This window comes from Oryctolagus cuniculus, chromosome 12, assembly GCF_964237555.1.
Source record: "Oryctolagus cuniculus chromosome 12, mOryCun1.1, whole genome shotgun sequence".
NCBI lineage: Eukaryota > Metazoa > Chordata > Mammalia > Lagomorpha > Leporidae > Oryctolagus > Oryctolagus cuniculus.
In genome coordinates, this window is record NC_091443.1 from 57445593 (window position 1) to 57473236 (window position 27644).

The following is a 27644-nucleotide window of genomic DNA, read 5'->3' on the forward strand; positions in this document are numbered from 1 at the left end:
TGGGTGTGCTTGCTGAGCCACACACTACCCGGGTGGTCTTGGGCAAGAACCTCTGCAAAAAGGGGGTAATAAAAACATTTGCATTATATAGAGTTGCTGTGAGGCTAAGTGTGCAAATGCATGAAGGAGGGTTTAGGACAACATCGGGCACAGAGTGAGCCCTCTGTATTGCTGTCACGATGTTGATAACACCACCTTCCTAATTCTGGAGGTTCGGATTTGGGGAGGTAGTAATGATGAAAGAGCAGGTGAGGAGAGGAAGCTAATCCGAGGAGTTAACAGTTCCTACACGCAGGCTTCTGCAACGCCTGCAAAACAAGGGAACACTATTCATGCAGCTTCCCCTGCTGCTCTGGCCCTTCAGGATGGATGCTGCGAGCAGTGGACATGCAAACCCAACCCTGCTCTTGCTAGTACTTCCCTAGGGGTGGGGTGTCAAGGTAGTCTGAGAAGGCAGAGCCCTGCATTTTCTTTCCCGAAACAGAAATATTCATATCCTCCAATTTCTTTTTCTGCAAACGAAAAGGCTTTCTCTACCTCTCTAGCCCCCCCCCCCCCCCCCAGCATACACCACCAAGCTCCACAATGAGCCACAGCTCCTGGTTGCAACAGCAAAGTCTGCCATTCTAAGAAAAGACCGGTGGCAGACTACCAGCCTCCTCACCCCTCTCCATCTTCTCATCGGCTGAAGGTGGGTGATATTTCCTTTCCACCCCTGCTTACCCACGTTGCGATCTGACGAACTGGCCAATCTCCTCCCTCGGTTCTCCTTTCTCTATTTATTGCCAACTCCCTCATCCCCCTCCCAGCCTTTGTCTGACTCCAGCCTCCAGCTCACTTCATCCCCCAGTCCCCGACTCTTGATCCCGAAGGACCGCATATTTCTGGAGGGAGAGCCACACTGGGCTGAGTCATCATTAGGGTACTCACCCAGTGGAAGCCCGAAGAGCCTACTGCGGTGTGGGCCTGGGTTGGGGTCGGGCCGGGAGCCTGGCGAGCTCGAGGGTGTACGTCACCTCCCTTCGCATCTTAGCTCCGCCCTGGCCCCGCCTCCAGCAGGTGGAAGCGGCCTCTCCAGGGATGCCCAGAAGGCACGCTAAATGCCAGTCTTTGGCCAGGAGCGCTTCAACCTCCGCCTTCTGACTACGACGCAACCTTCTAGAGAGCCCCTTTCTTACACTGGCTGTAGAAATCATTCATTTGCTTTCTCAATCTCAAGCAATTACATAAACGCGGTGCCAGAGAGCCTCTAATTTTTCGCCACACTTTTAATTTTGTCACGTTCTAGAACTGCTTTTTTAAAGTCCTTTAGGTCAGAAGGAGAGGCAATAGTGGGAGTGAAGAAGGTAAAATCCTGAGAACTTTAAATGGTAGTAGCGAACATTGCTTTCAGGGGCCCTTTTATTTTGCAGGAAAACTAGGGGGCGGGTATTTCATTCAGAATGCTAGAAATCTCTGAGTATGAGCTGTATTATTTCTAAACTTTCACAACCACCAAATAAAATTCACCAGGCCTGAAGAGAAACCACATTCCGAGAATATTGCAGAATTACATCCAGATAGACCACTTTTGTTAAATGACTGAGCAATCCTGAACTTTTGGAATTTGTTCAAATACAACAATTGAAATGTAAAGCCATGCAACACAGAATTGAAAATTTTTCTGTCAAGACTAGGCATGAGTAAATAACTAAAGAGTAGTAGCTGCTATTAAAACCAGGGGCCTGAGAATAAGTAACCTGAAGGAGTTAGAACTCAAGTCTCTTCACCTTAGCTCTGTGGGGAAAGTCCCTTACCATCCGTAACAATTTCATGCAATGAACAGAGAGGCCGGCAACATTCATTCACAAGACACACGGTCTCTTGTTTTGAAGCTAAGCCTTCTCCTGGGCCTTTTTCTTCCATAGCTGCTCTTTGTTTGCTTCTTGTTTCAGTTCATGTTAAATCCAAAAAACCAAAACTATGCATTGGCTCTGGCTTCAAAGACTGTTGCAGTTCAGTATTTATTATTGACGCATAGTTTTCCAGGATTTTTTAAAAAAAAATTTTAAAAATTTATTTGACAGGTAGAGTTATAGACAGTGAGAGAGACAGAGAGAAAGGTCTTCCTTCGTTGGTTCACCCCCCCAAATGGCCGCTGCAGCCGGAGCTGAGCCGATCTGAAGCCAGGAGCCAGGTGCTTCTTCCTGGTCTCCCATGTGGGTCCAGGGGCCCAAGCACTTGGGCCATCCTCCACTGTCTTCCTGGGCGACAGCAGAGAGCTGGACTGGAAGAGGAGTAACCGGGACTAGAACCGGCACCCATTGTTTTCCAGTTTTGAATTTTACTTTAGCACTGTCCTCATTTTATGCTTGGGAAAATGAAGAACTTCATGATCTATTGGTTCTGTATTAAATGGACCTTTGACTGAAATCCATCAAAATTTACTTGTGTGAAATTTTTTATTTCCAAAATAGCATCTATATCCTGGACTTGATTATGAAAACTCTGACTTAAATTCTTGGTGCTCACAGGATGTTGTCAAGCAGCCTACTTAAGTAAGTTGTATATACTCTGTTGTATTGTTCTCAACAACCAAATTAATATTAAATCTTTAAAATTACACGATCAAGTGAAAAGAATATTTGATGTTACTGCTCATGTCCAGACACTTCTGATGTCCTTTGATCAAATATCCCATAGCTTAATAACTTGAAAACTTAGTATCTCCATGCTATATAAGAAAACAGGAGCAAGCATTTGGCACAACTAGTAGTCACCACTTAGGACACCAGCATCTCAGACTGCCTGGTTGGACTCCTGGCTCCTCCCTCCACTTCGAATCCAGTTTCCTGCTACATGAGCACCTGGAAAGCACCAGGTAATGGCTCATGTATTTGGGACGCAGCCACCTATGTGGACTGAGTACCAGGCTCCTGGCTTTGACCTGGCCAAATCTACCTTTCAAGTAAAATGAAAATTTAAACATGAGAGAAAAAGATAAAAGATCAAATCAAGTCAAAAACTCACCTTTCCTGACTGTTCCTCCAACTATATCCCTCTAAGCTGTTTGCTCCTATTCTCATCCTCTCTATCATAGCTTTCAGCTAATAAAAATGGGGGTGGCATGTGTGTAGTTTTTTTTTTTAAATAAAGATCTTTTGTTATCAATTCATGCTCCAGAAAAGCCAGTATTTCATATTATTTACAGTTAATCTCCTAAACTCCTTTACTGAATTAAAATCTTCCAATTCAACATTTCATACTCCCCTCTATGGCTATAAGATTATATTAATGCATTTTCAAATTCAAAAGTGAAGTCTAAAACACTGTTTTAATCCAGACAACATGTATCTGAATGTACAAATATTTCATCTCTTCTTATTAGAAATACCATAAACATCTGAAATGCAGACCTAATTTACATTACAAACTTGTTTTTGTAACAGATAGACATGTTTATATCTAACTATTTTTACAGTCTTCAGATAATTCAAATACTTGTTCTAATAAATGACTGGCTTCTTTCTCAGAAACATAAAACAGCTTTGAAGTAACAGTTGTGCTGTCACTAAAACATCTGATGACTTGAAATGCCTCATACATACATCTTAAATCTGGCTGCTTCAACTGCTGTGCCACACTGCTCTATTCTGCACCAAATAACATCTAAACATGGCATTCTAACAACTGACCTGCAAAACTGTCTTTACGGTTGATTCTGTGTGCTTCTTCCTTCTTTTAGTACTTTTATTTAAAGATGTCATTTCTAGTAACATACATTATAAATTCAGTCAGATTTGCTCAACAACTTGGTATAAGTTCTAAATGGCACTTTGGATTTCAACAGTCTCTGGCCAATTCATTTTCCAGAAAGCTATTTTTAATGTCTATGCTAAATAAATAACATTTACACACAAGTCAAAACAATCAAAGGGTTTTTATCCCAAGTAAAATGTACAGAGGTGCATCAACTATTTCAAATTCTAAAATCAAGCATCCTGAATATAAAAAAAAATCACCTTTATTAAATATTTTCAAGTTTAATTATTCCTCCTTAAATAATCCATTTTTATGTTGGACTAAACAGGTACAAGTGTATTTGTGCAAATTACCTTTAAAAACAAAGTATGGCTTGAAAATCATCAATTACTTCTGTATCATAACCTATAAGCACACTTGAGTCATTACTCTGCCTTAGCCATTATTCTTAATTTCACTGAACACATTATACATCTGTAGGCAATATCAATCAAATTACTCTACCCCAAATAATAAAGTACTGGGAAGCTTTGAAGCAAATTAATTTATAGTGATTTTGGTAAAGACAATAAACACAATAATCCAATTTAAGACATAATATTTGCAGGGCTTATTTTTTCCCTTTTCAAAGTAGAAATTTTCTGCAGAAAACTTATTTGACTTGGAGAAATACAGGAAACAGGCAGAACTTGCTCCATTCTTCCTATCACAAATTTAAAAAAAAAAAACATGTAATTTTCAAAAACTAATTTCTTACAAATCCAGGTAACTTCTTTAAAAATGTAGAGTAACCTCTGCTTTAAGAGATCATGATAAAACTTAAAAGGTTAAATACTGCCACAATTAAGAAAAAAGTTATTTGTACAAGTATGAACTTCCAAGTTCTTTGTGCAGTAAAATTAAAAATAGTTCAGAGAAAATCTATTGCTTAACATTCATCCCAAGTCACAAACTAACATCCTGTAACTCACATCAATTTCTAATTTTATTTACACTAATGACAAGTATAACATTTACTAATTACAAGTCTACAGGTTTGCTTGTTGGTAGTAGTTGAGCTTTTCCAATAGGATTTTTGGGGGAACCTTTGTACCAGACCCTTTCTCTTTCTGATGGCTTCCTAAGGACCCTGCTATTTTTCCCAGCAGAAAAGCCTATATTTACAACAGACTTTAAATTATCATGATTAGTCAGGTCATCCAAGGGAATTTTAATTTGGCAATCAGATACCACCCCCTGTTTACAAACTCGGGTAGATCCAAGATTAGGATTCATGGAATCTGGGTGCCTCTTTGTTTTTGAGAAAGACTGAGATGTTAATTTTACACCTGATTTTGAAATTGTATCATTTGACAATTCACAAGATGTAGACTTCTGTTCCTTAGAACCTGATTTGGCACATGAAGTAGAAGAATCTTTTGCTGTACTTTTTACACAAGAGGAAAGAGCACCGTCACAGCTCACTGATTTCACCAGAGGAGAAGCTGCATCACCAAGTTGACTTGCCAGCTTACGTCGGACAGGTTCTCTGCTATATTCCAGTAAAGAATTAATTCTTCTGACAGACTGACGGACAGGTGTACGCTGAAACTTCAGAGGTGACTTCACTTTTGTTCTACTTGGTTCATTTAAAGAAAGCTTGTTAAACCACTGTATGTGATCTGAAACCTTTCCATGCTCTGTCACTTGTAAACTTCCAGAAACCATTTTATCACAGGGTTCTACCAGTGACTGCTGCTTAGCAATTCTCATAGGCCTAGGTTTTGACATGTTTGTTATATTATACATACTCTGCTGTGAAGAAGAGGATTTAGCCTCATCCTCCCCAGAAGCAGTGTATTTCAGTAAATTCTCTTCAATCACATTCTCATTCTCCGTTAATTTTGTATTTAGGTTTTTGCTTGGAGATTGCTGTTTCTCTGTTTGTTCATCACTGGTGCATTGTTCTTTGCTTAAGTTATCTTTTGCCATATTTGAAGGAACATCTTCTTCATATTCTACTTTCATCTGTGTTGAGCAACCCTTTACAGTTGCTTCTGTACCAAATTTTTTAGTTTGATGTGGTGAGAAGTCTCTTTCTGAAAAATGACTTTCATCTTTACAAGTGTAGTGTTCACACTTTTCATTTGATTCTCTCACAGTTAAATCATTAGTTTCAAATAGATTTTTCTCTGGGCTATTTTCTATAGAAGATGTTTCATTTGATTCTAAGTTAGCCACATTAGTTACCGATGACTGCCTGTGATTTATCAATACATTAAGATTACTCCCAGATTCAGAAAATGCTCTCTGAATTTTTACCAAAGTCTCTGTGGTCAAATTATTTTCATCCCCACTAAGAGAGCTTCCTGTTACATTGCTATTATGTGTATTGTGTAAACTGGAAGGAGTGAGTTCATACGACATAGCAGGTGACTTCTCAACTGTAATATCAGGCTCCAAAGAAGAGTTTTCCACCTCAAGATTTCCCACTATTGGAGAATCTTCATTTGCATCCATTTCTTGAAAACTTGAATTACTAGGCCCTGTCCAAGACATCCGATAACTTGTTCTATCTAGTCGCTCTGGAGTTAGTAAGTTTTCCTCAGATTTACTGATCTTTTTTGAACCTAAAATAAAGTAGTTCAGTGCTTTTAGTCTTTTATATTTGAACTAGTTTCTTAAATATTAACCAAAGACATGACAAATAAATATACTAAGTATCCAATTTCAATAAATTAAAGACTCGTGTTAAAAGAATACTTTTTTTTTTTTTTTGACAGGCAGAGTGGACAGTGAGAGAGAGAGACAGAGAGAAAGGTCTTCCTTTGCTGTTGGTTCACCCTCCAATGGCCGCCGCAGCCGGCACACTGCGGCCAGCGCACCGCGCTGATCCGATGGCAGGAGCCAGGTACTTCTCCTGGTCTCCCATGGGTGCAGGGCCCAAGCACTTGGGCCATCCTCCACTGCACTCCCGGGCCACAGCAGAGAGCTGGAATGGAAGAGGAGCAACCGGGACAGAATCCGGCGCCCCGACTGGGACTAGAACCCAGTGTGCCGGCGCCACAAGGCGGAGGATTAGCCTAGTGAGCCGTGGCGCCGGCCTAAAAGAATACTTTAAATAAGAATGTCAAACACTTTCATATTTATATTTATATGCATTATCTAATTATTGATAGAAAGATATACTGGCAATTTAAATTTTTACTATTTAAATCCAAAGTTTAATTTCTAAATAGCAAATTATTTAATATATTTTACCATTAAGAAAAGCAACTCAAAACAAGGGGCTGTGTTTTGCACGGCAGTTAAGTTGCCATTTAAGAGAACCAGGATTAGAGCCGTGACTCTCAATTTCAGCTTCTTGCTAAACTGCGCTCTGTAAAGCAGCAGCCAATGGCTCAAGTACTTGGATCTCTGCCACCAATGTGGGAGACCTGAATTGGGTTCCCAGTTCCCAGGCATCTGGGGAGCAGAAGATGCGAGGTCTGACTCTTTCAAATAAAATTAATTAATTATATTTAAAAACCAACTTAACACAAAATTTTTTGGAAAAACTTATAGTATTACAGAAACATACCTTTCTTCGGTAATCCTTCATTAATATCTGGGCTAAAAAGCAGACCTGTTTTTACAGATTCAATTTTATTTTTAAAATTTTGTTGATTTGCAAGCCGCCGACCAACATTTTCATATCTGTTGACACCAGAACAACCATTCTGTACAGAAAAGAAAAGTTGAAACATTTTGGCTATGAAATAAACCTGGTTAGTTCAAAATAATCAAGATGAAGTAAATTTTTTGTGGTGCTCAAAATCAACAGCTGACTTAAAAGGCACATATACCTGGGAAACAATTTTATTACAAAACAAATATTCTTGCCTAACAATAGAAACTACAAGCATGTGATTTAGCTACCAGACATTCTGACAAAAAATAATAGCATATTAATTAATTAAAAAGAATTTTTGTACTGATTCTGTGCTAGGGTCAGTTCATAAATAGTGAAAAGGAAGAAAACCAAATCAAAATCTTACATACATGGAATTTATATCCTAGACAGATCAAAACAAAAACTCAGGTCTTAAAGTCCAGTTTGAACTATAGTACCACAGCAAGGGCAGAAGTGGGTAGATCTGTTAGTAGGAGCTTATTGGAGTAATGCAGATGAGAAATGATACAGAACTTTAGGAGATGAAATTCAAAAAGTAACCAGCAAAGAAACAAGGAAATAAAATACACCAAAGAGGAGCAATTGAACAACAGTGTCAAATGTTGTTGACAGGTCAAGTTGAGTAAGTTATTTGATATTTGATTTTTGATTTGAGCAATGTTAAATTTGTGGGTGACCTTGATGAGAGCAGTTTCAACAGAGTGTTGGGACAAAGGCCTGACTATAATTGATTTAATTTTAAGCAGAGTAGAAACAGGAACTGGAGATACTAACTCAGATATAAGCGTTTGGTATGAAGAAGTATGGGACGATAGAGAAAGGGAGAGTCAAGAGGGCCTCTTAGAATCGTCAACATATTTTTGCTACTATAAACAGATCAATAAAATAATACGACACTTACTACATCTCTGCTATTTTTCCCCAGACTAAATTTCAAACGAAGAGATCTTCGAACCTTTTCTTTTCTACTGATTTTAGGAGAGAAACAGCCTGCTTTTCCTGATTCCACCCTAAAAAATAAAGGAATTTAAAAATGCCAATTTATAACACAAATATTTAGAGAAATTCTTGCAAAACGAAATTGAAAGTCAATAGCAAGTCATATTGCCAATAATGGAACACAGAACAATATTTTAAAATCATTTAAGATACCATGTGGGAACATATTACATTTACATTTGAAAATGTTTATCATAAAAGTTATTTAGTCACTTATATAATCAGATCATTAGGATATACTAGCTTTCTAAACTAACAGGAAATTATACTGTAAAGTAGGCTTTTAAGGAAGCAAAATAGACTCAAATCAGGGAACTTTTTTCTGGTTGATAGATAAGGACAGCTGATTTATAAGTCAGGAGATTTTTTAAAAGCATGATTCAAATATGATTTTCATTGAAAGAAAAGATATTTTATGAATATCAAATATTTATCCAATATAAACAAACTGTCCTGGATAAATTACCTGCAAACACTTTTGCCCGCAATCCTTTTACTTCGCCTTAGCACACCTGCATTGATCAAATGGTTTCCACTGACAGGAGAGAGTGAACTCTGAGATGATCCTCCTGGGCTTGTATCACAGTGTCCTATAAAAATAACCACATATATAAAACATACTTAATTTCTATTCAAAGTGTAAGATAATAATAGCAGCAAATAAATCCTTAATTTTCACCCCTAAGCAAAAACAAAAATCACATAATTTCTGGTTAGAAAATTCAAGTGTCAAATACCCAATTCATACCACCTCTCCTACCAAATACTGATTTAATTTTTCATTGACAACTATAAGTTGGATTAACTATTACTCCTTTTTTGGTAATGTTTATTTTCAGCTACTAGAAAGTCATACACACACACATACACACACACAAAATCTTCTAACCTCTGGTTTACTTCCCAAATGCCCCTATCAGCCAGGGATGGGCCAGGCTGAAGCCAGGAGCCTGGAATTCCATCCACAATTGCCAAGGGGATGGCAGGGGCCCAAGAACTTGGGCCGCCACCTGCTGTCTCCCAGGTTATATTAGCAGGAAAGTGGATCAGAAACACAGTAGCTGTGATTCCAACAAGCACACTGATATGGGATGTGGGCATCACAGGTGGGAGCTGAACCAGTTGCACCATTACACTTGTCCCCAAACATTAATTTTATATTGAAGTTATGCTTTAAACTCTTAACAATACAAGGGAAGGGATGGATCCTGTTACAGACTAGAAAAAAAAAACAAGCTTTAGAGACAGACATGAGTTTGTCCCACCACTTGTTAAATAAATTTAGACTTTGAAAATGGACTTCACTGATGAATGTAAGTATTACTGTAATGTACACAAAATGTCCAGCAGTGTCCAGTATATTTGAAGATAGTTCAAAAGTTCATGAAAAAACGAAATTAAAAGATAAAGCTTTTTTGGTGCAAAATAACTTGAAATCATATGTATAATGGGTTTAAAACGACATAGATTTCAAAACTTTTTGACCAAAATAAGTTTTTTAAAAAAGTTTCATTATTTATTTATTTATTTGAAATGCAGAGTGACAGTGAGAAATCTTCCATCCACTGTTTCACTCCCCTAATGGTTGCAACAGCCACAGTTGGACCAGACTGAAGCCAGGAACCAGAAGCTCCATCTTGGTCTCTCATGTTGGTGGCAGGAACAAAAAATCACAGAGCCATTGGTTTTCCTGGCACATTAGCAGGAAGCTCAATGAGAAGTATAGTAGTCAGGACTCAAAATGGCACTCTAACATGGAATGCCAGCACTGCAGATGGAGGCTTAACCTGCCGTGCCACAATGCCAGCTCCAACATCTTTTAACTCAATTTTCCCATAAAATTTTTGAAGTGCCCTCATAACATTATTATCAAAAATAAACTACTGACAAGTTAAGTCTCTCAGTATCCAAGATGCAATTACTAGCCAACTGTTGGTCCCCTCATTCTGGGTTATAAATTGCCCAACTCATATTTCTGACAAACAAAAACTAATCATCTATAACAATGCCTAGTCACTTAGCTGCTGCTACATTCTGACAATTGGTTGTTATGACATTAAGTTCAATTTAATTAAGTTGTTTAAAATCATTTATATCATTAAATCAACTATCGTATGAAGAAAGTGAAATAGTTATGAACAAAGCCTCCATATATCTTTTAGCTTATGTTTGAATCGTACCCAGTAAACACTCAATAAACATGAACTTTCTCAACTTATTATTATTGATAAAGCATTCACAAAGTTCCAATAACAACCATTACAATGGCTTTTGACTGCCTTTGGCTGAAGAAAATTTTGGTGGCCAATATAATACTTTCAGTATCACATGGGTAGCTTTAAAGTCGCCTTAAGAAAATGTGTCTGTGATCACAAGGAGGCACAGTCAGAATACATGTCATGCATGTAAGAAAAAAAATATAAATAGGTACTCTGGATTATAGATTAATGTTGCCTTTATACATTAAAAAATAGCATCAGAGCTGTTAAAGTTAAAACTCAGAAATGAGCCTATCAATTTTGTAGATGGGATTTATTGAATTGTGACTGACTTTTTAGCAGGGCCAAAGAAAAATGATGAATTAAAAATAATGGAATTATTTTTGCACTATTATAATTTTTAGTAATGAAAATTCATTAAGCAGGCTCAAGCTAATGTTAAAATAACACAAGAATGTTTAACTTCTTTTTGGGCAACTTGAAAAAGAAATCAAAAGGTTCACTCTTTGGGGAAGATGTTGTAATGTTAATAAGCAAATGCAGGCAGAATTACTATTCCTACCTGTCATTTGGAAAACGACTTCCAAACTGAACACTTTTAAATATTTAGAAAATAGGCCGGCGCCGCGGCTCAATAGGCTAATCCTCCGCCTAGCGGCGCCGGCACACCGGGTTCTAGTCCCGGTCGGGGCGCCGGATTCTGTCCCGGTTGCCCCTCTTCCAGGCCAGCCCTCTGCTGTGGCCAGGGAGTGCAGTGGAGGATGGCCCAGGTGCTTGGGCCCTGCACCCCATGGGAGACCAGGAAAAGCACCTGGCTCCTGGCTCCTGCCATCGGATCAGCGCGGTGCGCCGGCCGCAGCGCGCTGGCCGCGGCGGCCATTGGAGGGTGAACCAACGGCAAAGGAAGAGCTTTCTCTCTGTCTCTCTCTCTCACTGTCCACTCTGCCTGTCAAAAAAAAAAAAAATATTTAGAAAACATCAAGCTACTTTAAAGAAACTTCAAGCTCCAACTTCTGAATCCTGAAAGAGCTACAGAAATGTTTCAGGGGAGCAACATTTTGGCATAGCAGGTAAAGCCACCACCTGTGGCACTGGCATCCCATATAGGGACCAGTTCAAGTCTTGGCTGCCCCACTTCTGACCCAGCTCCCTGCTGATGTGCCTGAGAAAGCAGAGGAGGAAGGCCCAAGTGCTTGGGGCCCTGCACCCATGTGGGAGATCAGGAAGAAGCTCTTGGCTCCTGGCTTTGGCCTGGCACAGCCCTGGCCACTGCAGCCATTTGGGGAAAGAACCAGCAGATGAAAGATCTCTCTGTCTCTCTCTCTCTCTCCCTTCCCTCTCTCCCTGTCTTACAATAAATAAAACAAATAAACCTTAAACAAACAAAAGTTTCAGAATTTATCATTACACTTAAATGAACCATATATGAACTCTCAAGAAATATAAAGAAAATGCTTTTCTTCTGGAAAACCACCAAGATGGTATTCTGTTCAACTCTGTAATAAAACAAGGAAAATATAAGCCTTTCTAGTAATAAACAAAAAGCAGCCTTTTGAGGAGGGGGCTCATAACTCAGATATTGAATTCAAAATAAAACTTTTAACTGTCTGAAATGAACAAAATAAAATCTAGGAGGATCGCTGTGGCATAGCGGGTAAAGCCTCTGCCTGCAGTGTTGGCATCCATATGGGTGCTTGTTCAAGTCCCGGCTGCTCCAATTCCCATCCAGCTCTCTGCTATGGCCCCGGAAAGCAGTAGAAGATGGCCCAAATCCTTGGGCCCCTGCAACTGTGTGGGAGACCCGGAAGAAGTTCCTGGCTTCAGAGCAGCGCAGCTCTGGCCATAGTGGCCATCTGGGGAGTGAACCAGCAGACGGAAGACCTCTCTCTCTCTTCCTCTGCCTCTCTGTAACTCTGCCTTTCAAATAAATAAATAATTTTTTTTTTAAAAAAGATACTTAAGTACAACATTTTAAAAATACACTCCTCCCCAAAACTAACTCACAATGGTAATACCTCCACTCTGGACTCAGAAATGATCAAACTCTTGGCAACTTGACTCAACAACAAGCAATAGAGTCATAGCTATAGATACATAATTAACTAAAGGAGGATTAAGACCATCCAGTCTCTTAAAACCTCAGCATCAGTGCTACCCCAAAACACAAAATTCTCACTTTTATTTATCATAATTTTCAATAGACATGTCCATAGACACACACACACACACACACACACACACAAGAACTACTGTCTAGTTTTAAAAGTATGGGACTTAATAAAAATTCAGAGATTTGATAAAACAGAATAAAGTTCTGGCTCTTAAGAGTGTTATTAGTAGGAAATATTTCTTTGCCCAGAATAGTCACTCATGCTAATGCTTATAATCCAACTACATAAAAATTCCATTTGCTACCTGATACTGGCGTAGAACTGCTACTGAAGAGATTACTTGGCAACAGCTCAAAGTTAAAGTTGTGCTTGACGGACTTCCTTTTTTTACTTGAGAAACCATGAGAAGAATCTACTGGCAGTTTACGTTTAGCATTTGGAGTAAGAATCACTGGTGATCCAGATAGCTGGGCTGAAAAGAAAACCAAATCAATTTGCTGTTTCTTCTATAGAGTTGATAAAATACAAAGATTTATATAATTTCTTCTTATATAGCTATTATTTAGAGCTAATCAAAAATGGGGAGATACATTTTCATTATCAAATACAGGTTATATAACTAAATTGATATTCTTCAACTACTTAAAATGAAAACAGGGAAACAGTACAACTCTTAAGAAACAGCAATAACTTAAACCAAATACACAAAAATTGAACACGATACATATTGAAAAATGTTAATTTAACATAGGGAAAAAAATCATAGGTAGAAGTTGAAACAAAAATGGATCTAAACATTATTTCTGCCTCTCCCAACTATTAACCACTGCATTTCTTCACTCTGGAAAACAAAACAAAGAATCACTTTTTCTGTTATTGGCTGAATGTTAGCCACAGCAAATTAAGATAAAAAAATCAAAACACATAACAATAATCTTCTGGTTCTTATATAAAATGAACTACAACCACTTTCACATGTTCAATAGTATACAAATGATAAGCAACCAAAAATCATAAATAAGAGATGAAACAATAGGCTAAAACAATTCTTAACTACCATCATCTCCACTGTAATTAGCAATGTCACAACATAGTATACACAGTACAACGTCTTCATTGAAAGTGATACTGGATATGACTAAACTAAATTTGATCATTAACCAAAATAAATTATTTTTTATACAATACTACCAAAATCTTCATTCAAATAAATAACATAATAAATACTTACTAATTCTTTCTGGTTGAGGTGTAAAGGTGGGTGTTCTGGTAGACCTAAGTTTACTGAGTGCTCCATTAACAAAATCTGAAATGCAAGACACATTTAATTATATAATCAATTTAATTATATAATCAATAATATAATCAATCATATACCTATCTTTCACCAATTATTCATATTGAAATTTGAAGTCTTCTTTCAATAGCTAACTTCGTATTAGCATATACATTTTAAAGTTATTTAAGGCCTTTAAAATGAATTAATTTAAAATAACAAATATAAATATATGAATGGGTATATTTTCCTTTAATTTCCCATCCTTTAAAAAAAGACAAAATACAGAGTGAAATGCAATACAAATATAGACAGGGAAGGGAATTATTACCTGTTGAGGCATGAGATAAAGATCTGAAATAAGGCAGAAGCAATGGAAAGCAGAAGGAACAAAGGAACTTAAGAGACCACAGTGATAACAGTTTTGATCAATGGATTTGGGGGATGTGGAAAAATGATAAAGACACTAGAGTTCTCATTTTGATAACTGAGTAGACAGCTGCATCACTAAAGCAAAAAAGCAAAGTATGTAAAGAAGAGTTAGACATGCTTATGAGATACTGAAAGGACATGGATCTCTCTGTTAGGACTACTAAAGTTAATTTGGGAGTCATCAGATCAGAAACTGTGGCTTTAAAAAATACAAATATGTAAGGTCAACTGAAACAGTGCAAAGTATGAGAAAGTAAACTAAAGAAAAACGAGATATTTAAAAGGAAGTTAGAAAAAGAAAAATCCAGAAACTGAGAAAAAATAAATGGCAAAACATGCAAAGGAACAAAGACAACATGGAATTACAAAAAATAAGAAAAAGTACCAATAATGAAATAATCAAGTAGTCAGAGAGTCTGAATAATAGAGTTCTAAAAATATATGCTGGATTTAGCTGTTAGGAAATTACTGTAAACTCAAAAGGAATACTTTCATTCCAAGTATGTCCCTAATTTTTTCAGTCACAATGAAATGTTATAGGCCTTTAAATATATTCCATTACCTTATTAATGACCAAATATTACTCAAAATACTTATTTAAGATCAAAAATAACCATTTATATTATTGAGAAATCTTACACCCTGAAGTGAAAGAGTTATAACCAGAATAATACTGAAAACTTCAATGAAGAACCAAAAACAGGAAACACTTTAACTGGCAGACAAAGGCCTATCTCTTGGCACCCACACACATAATCAAGGCTAATATGGGAAAGGAAAAATAGACAAAAAGAAAAAGAGAGCAGAAGAAATAATCAAGCCAACAGACTAAGTCATAGCAGATAACATACAATTAGGACAGCAAAATCAGGAATATCAAAAATAGTTTCTTCTATACTCTGAAATCATCCAGATTCCATCATGAACCACACCAAACATACCTGGAATATTTAGAGAAATGGAAAAATTATGTCTCAATCCCTGTAATAGTCTCATGAGCTTACTGTTTATAATATCAGAGGTATTTCACTAATAAGGTCATCATTTTAATCTGCTCAGCACCACTCTCTATGAAAAATATTTGATAGCACAATGAGAACAGAAGCACACACTCACATATTCATGCATACTGGAAAGAACTGGAAAATTCTGATAAACTGAATCACTTTGCTTTTAAGATTTACCCAGAGTCCTGTGTGGATTATGAAGCAATACAATTGTTAAGAATTATCATAACATGAATATTTATCAAAATAAAAGTTTTGGAGACTGGCACAACAATGTGAATATAATTGACACTTTTGAACTGTACACTTGAAAATTGTTAAAATGGGGGACAGCGCTGTGGCACAGCTAGTTAAAGCCCCTGCCTGCAGTGCTGAATACCATATGGGAGCAGGATCAAGTCCCGGCTGCTCCAGCTTCCTGCTAATGCACCTGGGAAGGCAGTGGAAGATAGCCCAAGTGCTTGGACCTCCGAGCCATGTGGGAAATCCAGAAGAAGCTGCTGGCTTCAGATCAGCTCAGCACTGGCCATTGTGGCCATTTCAGGAGTGAACCAGCAGTTGGAAGACCTCTCTCTCCCTCTCTGTAACTCTATCTTTCAAATAAATTTAAAAAAAAAGTTAAGATGGAAAACTTTAACACATATTTTACTATAAACTTTTTTCAAGTTGAGACTTTTCAAAGCAAAAGCAATCATATTTGTAGCATTTTAAAATAATGCAAAACAAAGAAAAACAACAACAAAAAACAATATGCAAATTTTGGGAGACACCAGGTGTCTCAAGTACTGGATGCCTTGCCACTGTGGGAACACCTAGAATGAGTTCCAGACAACTGGCTTTGGCCTGGCCCAGCCTTGGTTGTGTTGGGCTTTTGGGGAATAAAAAGGCAGGTAGGAGATCTCTGTCTCTTTCAAATAATTAAAATAAACATAAAAAGGGTAAAGATGGTTATTTTAAAAACACTGTGCTCAAAGCACCAAGGAAAAGCAGAAGTGAAGACATTTGCTTAGTAGGCCATTGGTAAGGTACAATTGTCATTTTTTGAGACAACAAAAAAGGGATCTGATAAACAGCCATAAAGATGTGACAACTGAAACTGAAACTATAGAAGTGAATGAGATGACAAGGGAAAAGAGGTAATGAAGATGATCTATGTCTGAAAAATATCTCCATTTGAGGTTAAGAACTTTTATGGGTTGAACTGTATCCTTCAAAACCATATGTTTAAGTCCTAATCCCTAGTACCTGTAATCATGATCATCCTTGGAACTGGTATTTTTGCAGATCTACTAAAGTAAGAATGAGGTCATCAGGGTAAGCTCTAATCCGATGTAACCTTACAGAGATGGAAATATGAACACATAGCAAAAATGTCATGGAATGACAAAGGCAGAAATGGGGGTGAAGCAACTCGAGCCAGGAAACGCCAAGGACTGAGAACTAACACTAGAAGCTAAGAAGGAAGGATTGTCTTTACAGGTTAAGTCTTGGAGGCCCAGCTAACTCTGTGATTTCAGACTTCTGGCCTCCAGAGTATGAGGCAAATTTTTGTTGTTTTAAGCCAAGTTTTTGGTGCTTTGCTATCATAGCCCTAGGAAAATAAAATAGAAGCCATAAGGCAAGTTCAAAAAAGGAGGCAAAGAAAAAACCTAAGAATGCGATAACATAAACCATAAGATTAAAAAAGGAAAAGGATAGCTGATAACTTGTTCTGATTATCAAGAGACAAGAAATTTCCTAAGGCAAATGGAAAAGGATGGCCTCTGACCCAGGAGATAAGAATATTAACAACTCCATGATGAAACTTTAGGCCTTTTGATTCTTCTTTGTAATACATCCTTTATTACTTAGTTTGTCCTCCTAATTGTCACTAACTTGTTCAAACATTAATTTCACACCTGGATTACTTGCCACATGCTTCAGACCATTCTTCTTCAAATCATATAATTTTCTTAAATATTTTAATTAGGCATGACTCAAGTCATAAACCTTCAATGTTTCAACAACACCCATGTTACTCTTCTAATTCTTTATCAAGGCATTAAGCTGTCTCTCTCTTTCTCTCTCTGCCTCTCTTCTCTCTGTGTAACTCTGACTTTCAAATAAATAAATAAATCTTAAAAAAAAAAAAAGCATTAAGCTCACCATAACACCATCTTTTTTTTTTTTTTTTTTTTTTTTTTGACAGGTAGAGTGGACAGTGAGAGAGAGAGACAGAGAGAAAGGTCTTCCTTTGCCGTTGGTTCACCCTCCAATGGCCGCCGCGGCCGGCGCACCGCGCTGATCTGATGGCAGGAGCCAGGAGCCAGGTGCTTTTCCTGGTCTCCCATGGGGTGCAGGGCCCAAGCACCTGGGCCATCCTCCACTGCACTCCCTGGCCACAGCAGAGAGCTGGCCTGGAAGAGGGGCAACCGGGACAGAATCCGGCGCCCCGACCGGGACTAGAACCCGGTGTGCCGGCGCCGCTAGACGGAGGATTAGCCTAGTGAGCCACGGCGCCGGCCCATAACACCATCTTAACCCTTAGGAAGAACCTTTCACTCAAGTTGCACAGACCTATTTATAGACATAGATATGGATAACTTCTTCCCTACACAAATGTTCATCATTCTCATTTAGAGTAGAATATAAGTAATTCTGACCCTCCACCCAATTCCCTTAGATTCTACCCATTCTTTAAGAAGACTAGGTTTGATCTCTTTGCTGAGTTCCAATCATTACAATTCAGGGAACTTTTCTCCTCTGAGATATTTTATGTTTGTACCGAAGATTCAACAATTTTAGTATAGATGGTGCTGTCATTTTAACTCTTCATATACATGCCATCCTTCCAACTGTGACAAAAGCATCAAAAGGCATATACCATAGCTTACATTTCTTTATGTTCAAACATATTTTAGATAAAAGTAAACTGCTGTACCTCATGAGATGTAACTTACCTCCCACACTTTGTCTTCGCTTTCTCTTACATTCACCAGGAGTTAATTCACCTTCTTCAAAGCCTTCCAGTGATGGAGTTGCACAGAGAGCATCAATACCCAGCATAGCTGGTATCTTTTCCAGAATAAAATCTGGTACTCGTCCTACATGACCATATTCACAAGAAAGACAATTATTATCCTTCCTTTACCTCCTCCACCAAAATGTTTACATAATATACTAACTTTCTAGGAGTTGTTTCCTTTTCTTTTTTTTTTTTTTTTTAATTAAAGATATATTTATTTACTTGAAAGGCAGAGTTACAGAGGGAGACACAGAGATCTTCCATCCACTGGTTCACTCCCCAATTGATTGCAACAGCTAGGGCTGGGTAAGGCCAAAGCCAGGAGCCAGGACCTTCATCTGGGTTTCCCACATGGGTGCAGGGGCCCAGGGACTTAGGCCATCTTCCATTGCTTTCCCAGGCACATTAGCAGGGAGCTCAATCCGAGGTGAGCAGCTGGGACTTGAATTTGTGCCCATGCGCTGGCATCAGTCTGCAGCTTTAACCTCTGTCACAGCGCCAGTCCCTCTAGTGGTTGTTTTCATAATTCACTTGGCAAAAGCTGGGATCTTCCTCATTTAAACAAAATTGTGTTACTTAATGCAACTATATCTTACCAATATCAGATGCACAATCAATAAGAGTTTGTACTACTGCAGCCTGTAATCGCAGCCTTTTCTCTGTGTTTGCAGACATCTTTTCATGTCCTTCACTTGTCTGAAGAAGATTTGGTGCAAATATTACTGCAAGATTGCTGCTATCCATCTTATTCTCATTGGACCTTAAATGAAACAAAAATCTTATTCTGGAGTCAAAGATAAAAATACAGAGTCAAAATAATATAATGAGCACATTTTGTTTCAAAGACCTCTTACTTTATTAGTTAACACGAGTGAAAACATGATGCCCTTTCATCTATTGTGTCTATATAACTGGTTTAAACATGTGAACCAAAAATATGTCAACTCTGTATCTTTAAATATACCATAAAACTATGCTAATCATAGACTTCACACTTTCCCACACAAATTGAACATGTTAACCCATTTTCAAACCCACACAAAGAAAATCAGAAGCATTAGAAGGCAGCAAGTATGTGTATAGCAAATGGGTTCAACCTATAACAGGAAGAGGGAAAAAAATTGTAAAGCAAAAAACAGATATTTTAAACATACAGTAATCAAATGCTATTCAGTGACGAATCCTAAAAATACCTATAAATTTAAGGCATTCACAATGGTGACTTTAAGACAGCAAGAAAATATTAAATCATTTTTTAGTTTTTTCTTAAATTATACAGGTATACATAGAGTAAGGGAATGTAGTATTTTAAAGAAAAATGTCCATTCCAAATGACATTTATTATGACAAGGATAAATCTTTAGCTTATTGAGACATTAAGCTATCATGTCCCATGACATTTAATTTCCACTTACCTAAGAGAAACATTCTTGAGAAAGTTAAAGAAGTATCTTAATATGTGAACCGTGTGGTCAGCAATAAGACAGGAGAGCAACAATGTAGCTTTATTCTTCTCTTCGGTTCCTAACTGTTGAGCTTTGCAAAGTGCTTCATGCAAATCAGCTGGAAGAATAGGCTCTGGCAATTCCCTAAAAAACTGCTTAAGAAGCCCCGCAATATCACAAGGAGGTGCAGAAGACAGGCAGCCTTCACCATGATCCAGTTTATTCTGAAATAAATATAATATTAGTGAGCATAAGAGGGGGACTTAAGAACTTATTGCAAGCAAGTATCCTTTATTACATTGTATAGAACTTTCTTTGTCCCACATTGGAGTATCTGGGTTCAACACCCAGCTAGGTTCCTGGACTTCAACTTCCAGCTGATGCAGACCCTGAGGGGCAGCAGTGATGGCCCAAGTAACTGGGTACTTGCCACCATGTGGGAGGCCTTAAACCTGAATCCCAGCTACAGTCTGGTCAATCTCAGCCATTGCAGCAATTTGGGTAGTAAACTAGCAGATGGAAATCCATGCTTGCTCTCTCTCTCCACCCCTCAATGTTTTAAAAAAGAGCTTTCTTTAATACATTTCTCTTAATTCTTAATATATACAGCATTCTTTCCTAGTTGAAAAATAATAAAATTTGAATTTTTTCCATTTTATGTATTACATTGTAGAAATGACAACCATGAATTTGAAAGTACTCTAAATTTTAAAGTACTACAGAAATGATATATATAGCCTTCCAAAAAGTTTTTCTGCCATTAAAAAAGTCATATACAAATTCAGTTTCCATCAATTATTTATGTCATAGTTGTAAATATTTTTCATAAAAAAAAATCAGAAAATGGCATAATTGAAAACATTATAGCTCAAGAATATGCTTACCTTTAGTGCTTTTAGACGAATAACAGATCCTGATTTCCTAAAAAGCCCCTCAGTATGAATATGCTCTTCTAAAGATGTGCAAGCTTCAACAAGAAAGCTGAAAAGAGAAATTTTTCAGGTGGCTATATATGCATCTAACCAAATCCTATTTTCCTGTCAACACACATGACCAGGTCACACACTATGCTCCTTACAGAAGCTCTGACTGCATAAAACAGTGTAGTATTTGTGATAAAATGTTACTTTTAGTTGTCTTTCTTGCTCCTAAATACTTCTCTAAGGCCCACCTTTTTACTCATGCCAACTTTGGTGTGGCCACTCAGTCTTTTATCCCTCTTACTCCTACTCCATTCTCTGCTTCCCTTCAGAGCACAACAGGGATCTTTTTCACTGTTCTTCATAACATAGTCTCTACTCATCCCTCTCATTACTCTCATGAAAACAGCACTCATTAAGGTCACCAGTGGTACCTGCTTTGCCAAATTTATTGTTAATTCACTGTTCTCCCTTACTTCACCTATTAACATCTGATAAACTTGACCACTCCCAAAATAATCAAATCAGAAAATGGTAGAACTGAAAAATTATAGCTCAAGAATATGCTTACCTTTAGTGCTTTTAGATCAGGGGTAAGGAATGTCATGGGCAGTATAAGACCCATGAAATCATTAAGTCTAGCTCTGCCAAGACAACTATAGGTGGGACTCAAAATTCAATAAATCTTTAGCAGGCTAATTTTTCAGTTAATAATTTTGGCCCACGAATGATGTTATAAATATCCAAATGACCCTGACAGAAAAACGCTTCCTCATCCTGGTTTTAGATGAATAACAGACCCTGATTTCCTCTGTGTATAAATATGCTTATCTCCAAAACATTTATTCACTGCTCTTCTGGTTTTCCTGCCATCTCCCTGGTCGTTCCTTCTCAAACTCCTTTACTGGCTCCTCTACCAGACCTTTATGTACTGGAAAAACCCAACACTCTGCCCAAGGCCTTCTTTTATCTACTCTTTCCCCATAGGTGATCTTGTGCAGAATCCAATAGTTTTTAGATATTTATCATCTATATTGGCCCAAAACTAAGGGAAGGCTCCCCCTGCCACAATTACCATCCCAACATTTTCCCTCAGAAAAGATACATTCCAGCCCTTGGAATTCTTTTTCTACATGTATTAAGGGGTATAGACTCAATTTCTTTTATTTTTGAGCAATAATCCCAATCAACGCTGGATTTAGATACTTAGATATTCAGCTGGTACCAACAAATTAGAATGAATGCTACCTGCAAACAACTGACAAAGCTGTACAGGTGCCCATGGCTGAATGTCAGTCCTGTTTACGGAGATGGCAATATCAATTTTTTTTTTCTAAAAATTGGTCAAGAAATTACAGCTAAGATTTAGTCATTATTCCTGAGGATACACTTGCAATTTTATTTATTTATTTGACAGATAGAGTTAGACAGTGAGAGAGAGAGAGAGAGAGAGAGAGAAAGGTCTTCCTTCCGTTGGTTCACTCCCCAAATGGCCACTACGGCTGGCACTACACCGATCCGAAGCCAGGAGCCAGGCGCTTCCTCCTGATCTCCCATGCGGGTTCAGGGGCCCAAGCAGCTGGGCCATCCTCCACTGCCTTCCCGGGCCAGAGCAGAAAGCTGGACTGGAAAAGGAGCAAACGGGACTAGAACCGGCGCCCATATGGGATGCCGGCGCCGTAGGTGGAGGATTAACCAAGTGAGCCATGGCGCCAGCCTGATACACTTGCAATTTGAAATGCTTAAAATCATCATAAGTTTTTATTACAGGAAAATCAAGCTTTCCATACATCATTCAAAGAGAAAAATGGTAAGCTGTTGGTTACCTCTTTTTTTTTTTTTAAGATTTTATTTATTTACTTAAGAGTAGAGTTACAGAGAGAGGGAGAGAAAGAGAGAAGGGTCTTCCATCTGCTAGTTTTCTCCCCAAATGGCCACAGTGGCTAGAACTGAGCTGAGCTGAGCTGAGCTGAGCTGAAGCCAGGAGCTTCTTTTGGGTCTCCCACATGGGTGTAGGGGCCCAAGCACTTGGGCCATCTTCTACTACTTTCCCAGGCCATAGCAGAGAGCTGGATCAGAAGAGGAGCAGCCGGGACATGAACTGGCATCCCAGTGCCTGTGCTGCAAGCTGAGGCTTACTCCACTATGCCACAGTACCAGCCCCAGTTGGTTACCTTATAATACTGCACATCTACAGCTAAGAATGAAAGGAGGAAACTGTCAACAGCAAAGGATTTAATATATGCTTTCGAATAATGAATCAATTAAACCTAAATTATTAGACTAGAGTATCCAAAATGAACCCTACTTTGAATACAGAGGAAACAAATTCAGAAAGAGATAAGGTTGCTTCTTTATATGCATTTTAAAACTATTTTCTAAAGATATAAAATCCCGTGGCCAGTGCTGTGGCGTAGTAGGTTAAGCCTCCCACTGCAGTACCGGCATCCCATATGGGTGCTGGTTCAAGTTCTGGCTGCTCCACTTCCAATCCAGCTCCTTGCTAATGGCCTTGGAAAGCAATAGAAGGTGGGCCAAATGCTTAACCCCCACATCCACTTGGGAGACCTGATAGAAGCTTCTGGCTCCTGTCTTCAGTAGAGAAAGGTCTTCCTTCTGTCGGTTCAACCCCCAAATGGCCGCTGTGGCCGGAGCTACGCTGATCCAAAGCCAGGAGCCAGGCGCTTCCTCCTGGTCTCCCATGCAGGTGCAGGGCTCAAGTCTGTCTGGTCACTGTGGCCATTTGGGGAGTGAACCAGTAAATGGAAGACCTCTTTCTGTCTCTCCCTCTCTTTCTATAATGCTGCCTCCCAAATAAACAAATAAATCTTAAAAAATATATATATATATATACATATATAAATTCCCCTAGTAGTTTCTGATGCAATCTAAAAATTTATAAATAAGTTCTTTAGAAAAGCGTAAATGTCATATAATCTATATATTTACAAACACTCCAATATTTTAGCTTAATGTTCTTTTATTCAACATTTCTTAAGCAAAATTATTAAGTTGCACCTTGTGACAATTACATCCCATATCAAAGCACTAGTTTGAGTTCTCATTGCTCTGCTTCTGATCCAGCTTCCTGCTGTTGCACCTGGGACGGCTGCAGAAGGTGGCCCAAATTCTTAGGCCCTGCTACCTATGTGGGAAGACCCAAAGAGTTTCTGGCTCCTGGTTCTGCCTGGACCAGACCTGGCTATTACTGCCATTTAGGGGAGTGAACCATTTAGGGGAGTGGACAAAAGATCTGTTTCTCCTCTCCCTGTGACTCTACCTTTCTTTCTTTTTAAAGATTTATTTACTTATTTGAAAGTCAGTTACACAAAGAGAGAAGGAGAGACAGAGAGAGAGATCTTCCATTCTCTGATTCACTCCCCAATTGGCAGCAATGGCCGCCAATCTGAAGCCAGAAGCCAGGAGCTTCCTCTGGGTCTTCCCATGTGGGTGCAGGGTCCCAAGGACGTGGGCCATCTTCTACTTCTTTCCCAGGCCATAGCAGAGAGCTGGATCGGAAGTAGAGCAGCTGGACTTGAACCGGTGCCCATATGGGATGCCACGTTGCAGGTGATGGCTTTACCTGCTATGCCACAGCACTGCCCCTTCCCCCCCCTTTTTAAAGTCTACCTTTCATATAAATAAATCTTAGAGAGAAAAACAAAATAATTTGCTATTTTCAAACAATTATTTTTAAGCCACTAACACCAGTTTAAAATACTCATTTTATTCTTTGCTTCAAAGTCACCTCACCTTGGAATGTGTCCATATTCTGGTACAACAGAATGAGGCAATGCATTAAAAGGTACTCCGAATATTTTAGCCTAAGAAGACAAATTCAATTATTATAATAAAAATTAGACAAAATATACTTTTTCTTTTACATTAGACAAATTAAAAACCTTAAGAAATAAAAGATAACAGAAATAAACTATAAGTTATCAATCAGTATAAAACAATTGTGCACTTGGTAACAACCACTATATTAGATTAGACACTATGCTAGGTGGTAAGAGGATAAGGATGGCCAAGATATAAGTCATTGCCCTCCAGCACTCTAGTAAATGCAGCCAGTCTCCCATCTGATAATAGAAAAATCAATCCAGGTACTGTTTAGTCAGAAAATTCTCCACAGAATTCTGTCCAAACACTACCATTTTCTCCAAAATAGCAGTACTAAGGTTCCTTTAGTGATTTATAAATACTAACCTTATACTTTCCTTTGGTCACCTTATGAGTACTACACAAAAAATAAGTTTTTCCTTACATCTTATTTTTAGTAACTGGCTTCACAAAGAACTGCTATAATGTAATCTCACAAAACAAAAAGATTTCAATGTTTTATGTATTATAAACTCATTTCAATATCATTTTTAAAAAGATTTTCAGCTTAAAATGTTCAAAAACTATCAGCTAACAAACTCCAAGAGCTAAAGAAATCTTTCTCAAACTGTCTATCCTCTCATTCATATAACACATTTATCCCATTCATATAACACAATGATCTTCTGCATTTTTCTTAGGATATTTTTGTTAATATTCCTAACTGAATTTTTATAGCATGATTATCATCAAGAATGTAGACCACTGATTATCATAACTATCATTAGCTGACTTAGTGGCATGTGACAGATACCATGTAGGACTATCTGAAGACCTTATTGCCATCAAAATCCCCTAAACAATCCAAGGAGAGATAACATTATTCTTGCTTTATAGATCAGGAAGCTGAAGCTTAAGGAAATTAACAAGCAGCCCAAATTCACAGACCCATTAGAGTCAGAACAGGACTCAAACTCAGGTCTGACTCTAAAAGTAGGGGTCATTTTATCTTGCTAAGGGTTGAAAAGAAAATTTGTGTATAAATTTTTCCATATACTTACAAAGATCTTGGAAAGCAAGTTTTATCATCAAAAGAAAACCACTATAGTTTTTGAATAGAAATAAGGATGTTGTCATTAATTTGCAAGCAAAAACAATTTCTGCAGAATTTACAAGATATTAAGAAGTCTATGAGGGGGTCATCAAAAAAAGACACAGAAAATGCATATTAAGAAAAATTATGCTTGGATTTCAAAATTTTTTGCACTAAAAAAAATTCCTTTCCTTCCATTTTCCAGAAATTATTGAAGTACCCTTGTACATATCATTTGTTAGTTTTCTTCTCCAGTTACTTATTTAATAAACTATAGATGATTAAAAGCTATGGAAATTACTTTTATTCATTTTTGTCTCCACATACTAGAAAGTGGCATATAAATTAGCTACAGTTTAAAGTTTCTTTATTTCAGTCACCAAAAAATTATCAACAGCTTTTCATTCGTTCCACTCTGGCTTCTCAAACTTGTTAGTGTTTAGAAATAGCTTTGTCTTAAAAAGTATGATATGAAGTAACAGCAGGATTTCTTGCAGATTGCTGAGTGTAGAGGTATCATCATCTGAAGCCTGTTTCTAATGTTCTGTCACGTCTCCCATTTGAATACATTCAGAAAATGCACTAGACACCCTTGTACCTCTACAAGTCTTATTCCAAAACAATGGTGGAGAAGTGGTCTCTCTTCTCACACACTACTGCTTCAAAATACAGTAAGTTGGCAATACCTGGAGACATTTTTAATTGTCACAACTGGGAGATGCTATGGGCAGCTAGAGGATATAAACCAGAGGTACTGCTAAAGATCCTACAATTTGCAGGGCATTCCTGTCTCCTCTCAGCAAAGAATCACCTAGTCCAAAATGTCAACAGCGCTGCGGCTGGAAAATCCTACAACTTTCTGTATCCACAAGTCCCTGAAAAGAACTAAGAATGTCATCCTTTAAATATCAGCAGTGCCCATCTGGATTGAGTTAGACGCACTTAAGCTCATTCTCTTCTTGATCCACACAGGGTGAACATCTTAGCATAACCCGACAGCAAGTGATCGCACAGACTGTGCTTTTTCAGCAAAAAATCTCAAAACTCCTTTCCCAGAACTTACCCCTATATCCGCGGCCGCTGCGTCGTGTCTCCTGCGATCGCACTGCCCACGGCCGCCCTTGACCTTAATGCCGTAGACGGACCGAAGCTGCTGCAGCAAGGCCAATCTCACCAGCCTCTGATCCCACATCCCGGACGCGTCGCCCACTCCTCGAGGCAGGCTCCGGCTCCTGACCCTCGTTCGCCACCAAGTCTTCCAAGTTCCGAACACTCTCCGGTTCGAGCTCCGCTCCGCTGCCTCCCGGCCACGTCGGGCGCCCCTCCGACCCCGGTCACTCCGCTGCCTCCCGGCCACTTCCACCGCTTTCTCCTCGATCCCCTCTCTACCCACTTGCACAGACCCTCTTCTCCTGACCCTTAAATCCAGTCACAACTCGCTCTGCTTTACTTCCACCGCCTTTCTTTCTGATCACCTAATCCCTTCAGCGACCTACACAGACCTTCCTCCCTTTTTTTCGGTTCCTCACCCCAACGCCTGCTAACAGCTTCTCACCACTTCCGGCCTCTTTCAATAACTCCCCTTTGCTCCAAACCTCCCACGGCCTGCTCCGGCTCTCAGCGAAATGCAAAGACAAGCCTTCTCCTCGCCCCAGCAGCCCCAGCTGGGCGTTCGTCTTTCAGCCCCCGGGCCCCCAGCCCCAGCCCGACCGCCGGACCAGCCGGCTGCTCGGGCGCCGCTTCCAGTCCCGGTCCCAGCCCGGGCTGGTGGCCGCCGTCACGCCGTCTCACAGGCTGCTCGTTCTTTCCCCCATCCGCCTGCCCAGGGCGCACGGCACGCACATTCCGGTGCGTTCACTGAAGCCAAGCAATGATCCTCATGCCTCCGCCCCGCACGCCCTCTAACAAGCACTGGAGCCAGCA

The 27644-nt window shown here is 38.8% G+C and overlaps 2 protein-coding genes across 4 annotated transcripts in view; both read right to left on the reverse strand.

Annotated features, from left to right (window-relative positions):
- The window catches only part of SCG5 (secretogranin V), a 69265-nt gene extending 68199 nt beyond the window's left edge, over positions 1 to 1066 (reverse strand). For 2 of the 3 annotated variants that reach the window (XM_008269251.4, XM_008269250.4), the window contains exon 1: positions 931 to 1066. The gene's annotated coding sequence lies outside the window, so the exon portion shown is untranslated. Of the gene's footprint in view, positions 1 to 723; positions 831 to 930 lie in introns of those variants that run through there. The other variant, XM_002718004.5, reaches the window with a different exon arrangement.
- A 2921-nt stretch (positions 1067 to 3987) lies between these two features.
- ARHGAP11A (Rho GTPase activating protein 11A) lies at positions 3988 to 27627 on the reverse strand. The gene is made up of 12 exons (XM_008269248.4): positions 26785 to 27627; positions 24560 to 24630; positions 20771 to 20867; positions 19857 to 20110; positions 19038 to 19201; positions 18377 to 18520; positions 13954 to 14028; positions 13027 to 13194; positions 8859 to 8982; positions 8295 to 8403; positions 7301 to 7439; positions 3988 to 6350 (listed from the first exon to the last, which is right to left on the reverse strand). The coding sequence occupies exons 1-12, from the start codon at positions 26911 to 26913 to the stop codon at positions 4762 to 4764; spliced, it is 3063 nt and encodes a 1020-aa protein (XP_008267470.3). The 5' UTR covers positions 26914 to 27627; the 3' UTR covers positions 3988 to 4761.
- Between the last annotated feature and the right edge of the window lie 17 nt (positions 27628 to 27644).